Source organism: Arachis ipaensis, chromosome B7 (assembly GCF_059453495.1).
Source record: "Arachis ipaensis isolate K30076 ecotype BB chromosome B7, ASM5945349v1, whole genome shotgun sequence".
Classification (NCBI taxonomy): domain Eukaryota; kingdom Viridiplantae; phylum Streptophyta; class Magnoliopsida; order Fabales; family Fabaceae; genus Arachis; species Arachis ipaensis.
In genome coordinates this window covers 76,389,643-76,393,126 of record NC_142442.1, presented here as the reverse complement: position 1 = coordinate 76,393,126, position 3,484 = coordinate 76,389,643, and the positions used below count along the sequence as shown (strand labels likewise).

Below are 3,484 nucleotides of genomic sequence, written 5' to 3'. Positions count from 1 at the left end.
AAAACAATTCAAATCTAACATCAATCACATAAACAGTCAGACACAAAATCAAAGAACATCTGAACCCTAAGTGTCAAACAAACATACTCTATAGAGTAGAATAATAGCTTTATACTGACTTTTTGTAATCCAAGAGAGGACGAAGAGAAGCATCGCAATCAGGCAGAGGGAACGGTGATGTTAGATTCGTTGATGGCAGACCAAAGGCGGCGCAAAGAAGACGTGGCGTTCAGCGATAAGTATGGTGCGACACAGGGACACGCGGCGTGCGGATGTCCGGCGGCCAAGCGACGGTGACGGGGAGCTCCTAGTCGACGACCGACGCTCGATGGTTGCACGAGGGAGGCACGCAGGAAGACGGCAGCAGCGAACCCCAAGCGTGAAGGGAAGACTCCAATCGTGCGGGAAGAGCAGTTGAGTAGCGCTGACTGCTCAAGTTGCAGCGAACTTCATGGAGGTTGGTTCTCTAGCGCCGGCAGTGGGCTCTCTTCGGTGGCTGCTCGATCAAATTGGGGGAGGGGATTCCTGCTAGATCAAAAGGGGGGAGATTTAAATGAATAGGATGCATGGTTAAAATTAGGGTTTTGAGGGTAATTGAGAGTGTATTGTGTTTTCATTTTATTGGGTCAATTTTAAAGTTTATTGTACACATTATATACTAAATACATTGGCTCTCCATACTTTTTCTTATTATTATTATTGTTGTTATTGTTGTTGTTATTATTACCATGGCACGTGAGTGATTGTCACAAAATTTGGAGCAAAAAGCGTTTCACCATTGCATAATTTGCATGCATGCATCGATCAGTGAGCGAGCACTGCCGGCGCCATCCATGCACGCAGCACGAACGATGATGAACAAACATGATTGCTCTGCTTTAAACGCCCGATCTAATCCAAACTGTAAAACCGTTGTTCTTCAATGATATCTTGGTGCATCTACAGAGAAACAAGACAAGAATATCATCATCAAAGGAAAAGAGAAAGAGAAAGAAAAAGGGAAGGAATCGGTGGTCCGCTGCTGAAAGGATATGTCGAGCATCGTCAAGGACATCCTTGCGAGCCCGATACAGATGGCGGACCAGATATCAAAGCTGGCGGAGGATGTCCCCAATTTCAAGGACGATTGTCAGACACTCAAGGGCAAGACAGAGAAGCTCTCCGCACTCCTCCGCCAGGCCGCAAGAAACAGCAACGATCTCTACGAGCGCCCCACACGCCGCATCATCGAAGACACCGAGCAGGTCCTCGACAAAGCCCTCACCCTCGTGATCAAGTGCCGCGCCAACACCTTCATCAAGAGGCTCTTTACCATCATCCCGGCCACCGCCTTCCGCAAAACCTTCTTGCAGCTGGAGAATTCCATCGGTGACGTCCAGTGGCTCCTTCGCGTCTCGGCTTCCGCGGAGGAGCGCGACGACGAGTATCTCGGCCTTCCTCCCATTGCCTCCAACGAGCCCATTCTCTGCCTCATATGGGAGCAGGTCGCCATCTTACTCTCTGGCTGCCCCGTGGAAGAACGTGCAGACGCTGCGGCTTCCTTGGTTTCCTTGGCTCGTGACAACGACCGCTACGGAAAACTGATTGTGGAGGAAGGTGGGGTGGCGCCGTTGCTGAAGTTGTTGAAAGAAGGGCGATTGGAGGGTCAAGAGAATGCTGCGAGGGCAATCGGGTTGCTTGGGAAAGATCCAGAGAGCGTGGAGCAGATTGTTAACGCAGGTGTTTGCTCAGCGTTTGTGAAAGTCCTGAAAGACGGGCACATGAAGGTTCAGGTGATGGTTGCATGGGCTATTTCGGAGCTGGCGGCAAACCATCCCAAGTGCCAGGATCATTTCGCCCAGAACAACGCCATACGCTTGCTTGTTAGCCATTTGGCCTTCGAGACCATTCAGGAGCACAGCAAGTACGCCATTGCCAACAAGAACAAAATGTCCTCCATGGACCCCGACGATGACCACAGAAAGGCCTCACTTGATGATCATCGCTACAAACCTGCCCACCCCATGGGGGGAAATCACGCCTCTAGCCAGATGCAAAATCTGGTTACCAACACATTTATGGCGCAGGGGCGCGCGGCCGATGATGCCAAGAAGCAACAGCAACACCCACACCATCATGTGTCCATTGCAGGAACGAGCATTAAGGGAAGAGAGGCAGAAGATCCGGCCACAAAGGCACAGATGAAGGCCATGGCAGCGAGAGCTCTTTGGCAGCTTTCCAAGGGTAACCTCACCATCTGCAGGAATATAACGGAATCCAGAGCTCTTCTGTGTTTCGCGGTTCTGCTGGAGAAAGGGCCCGAGGATGTGCAGTATTACTCGGCAATGGCGCTCATGGAGATCACCGCAGTCGCAGAGCAGTACGCAGAGCTGAGACGCGACGCCTTTAAGCCCACCTCCCCTTCCGCAAAGGCTGTCGTGGAGCAGCTGCTTAAAGTGATCGACAAAGGTGAATCGAACCTTCTCATTCCTTGCATAAGATCCATTGGCAACCTAGCAAGGACCTTCCGTGCAACGGAGACTAGATTGATTCCCCCATTGGTGAGGCTTCTTGACGAGAGAGAGGCCCAAGTGTCCATGGAGGCCGCTATTGCTCTCAACAAGTTTGCCTGTACCGACAACTTCCTCCACGAGACTCACTGCAACGCCATCATCGAGGCTGGCGGTGCCAAGCACCTCATCCAACTTGTTTACTTCGGTGAGCAGATGGTGCAGATTCCCTCCGTCACTCTTCTGTGTTACATAGCTCTGCATGTCCCCAAAAGTGATATTCTTGCTCAAGAAGAGGTTCTCATCGTCCTTGAGTGGTGCACCAAGCAAGCACATCTAATTCAGGATCCTTCCATTGAGTCACTATTGCCTGAAGCCAGAATCCGGTTGGAACTTTATCAGTCAAGGACTACAAGAGTAGGAGTAGGATTCCGCTAGCTCATCAATCATTATATCTTTCGTATACAACTTTCACCGGTTATCTACTCTCTCTCTCTCTCCCCTTCTATATGTATTCATTTGTGTACATATAAAATGAACAATGTTTAATTTGGGTGATCGATCACCCTTTGTCAAATTAATTAGTTTAGACTTGTTTTCCATGGAAATAGAAATTGTATTCTAGATTTTCATTATATAAATTTAATTCAATACCATTCGATCATTGCAAATACAAAAGTTTATGAGGTAATTTTTTTTGAGAGTGTTAAGTAAACGATAACTATTTTAAACAATATTAACAACCACCAATCAAATAAATAAGAATATATTACATCCTAATTTAATGTTATTAATTAAATTTAAGATTAATTTACTCTTTTAACTCTATTAGTTTACATTGTCCACACATTGTTCAAAAATATTGCTGATTATCTATATTTTTTTTTTCATTTTTAAAACAATTAAGGTCAACTATATTGTCAAGGACGTTCAAAACCTTAATATAATCAATTTGATTATCTCCCTTCTTGTTGATTCCCTCTTGGATCAGAAAT

At 46.9% G+C, this 3,484-nt stretch overlaps 1 protein-coding gene across 1 annotated transcript; it reads left to right on the top strand.

The window, feature by feature from the left end:
• The first annotated feature begins 1,031 nt into the window (after positions 1–1,031).
• On the top strand, positions 1,032–2,927 carry LOC107607248 (uncharacterized). The gene has a single exon (XM_016309220.3). The coding sequence runs from the start codon at positions 1,032–1,034 to the stop codon at positions 2,925–2,927; it is 1,896 nt and encodes a 631-aa protein (XP_016164706.1).
• Positions 2,928–3,484: the final 557 nt, after the last annotated feature.

Coding starts and splice junctions, on each gene's coding strand:
- LOC107607248 (XM_016309220.3), top strand. CDS start 1,032: ATGTCGAGCATCGTCAAGGACATCCTTGCGAGCCCGATACAGATGGCG.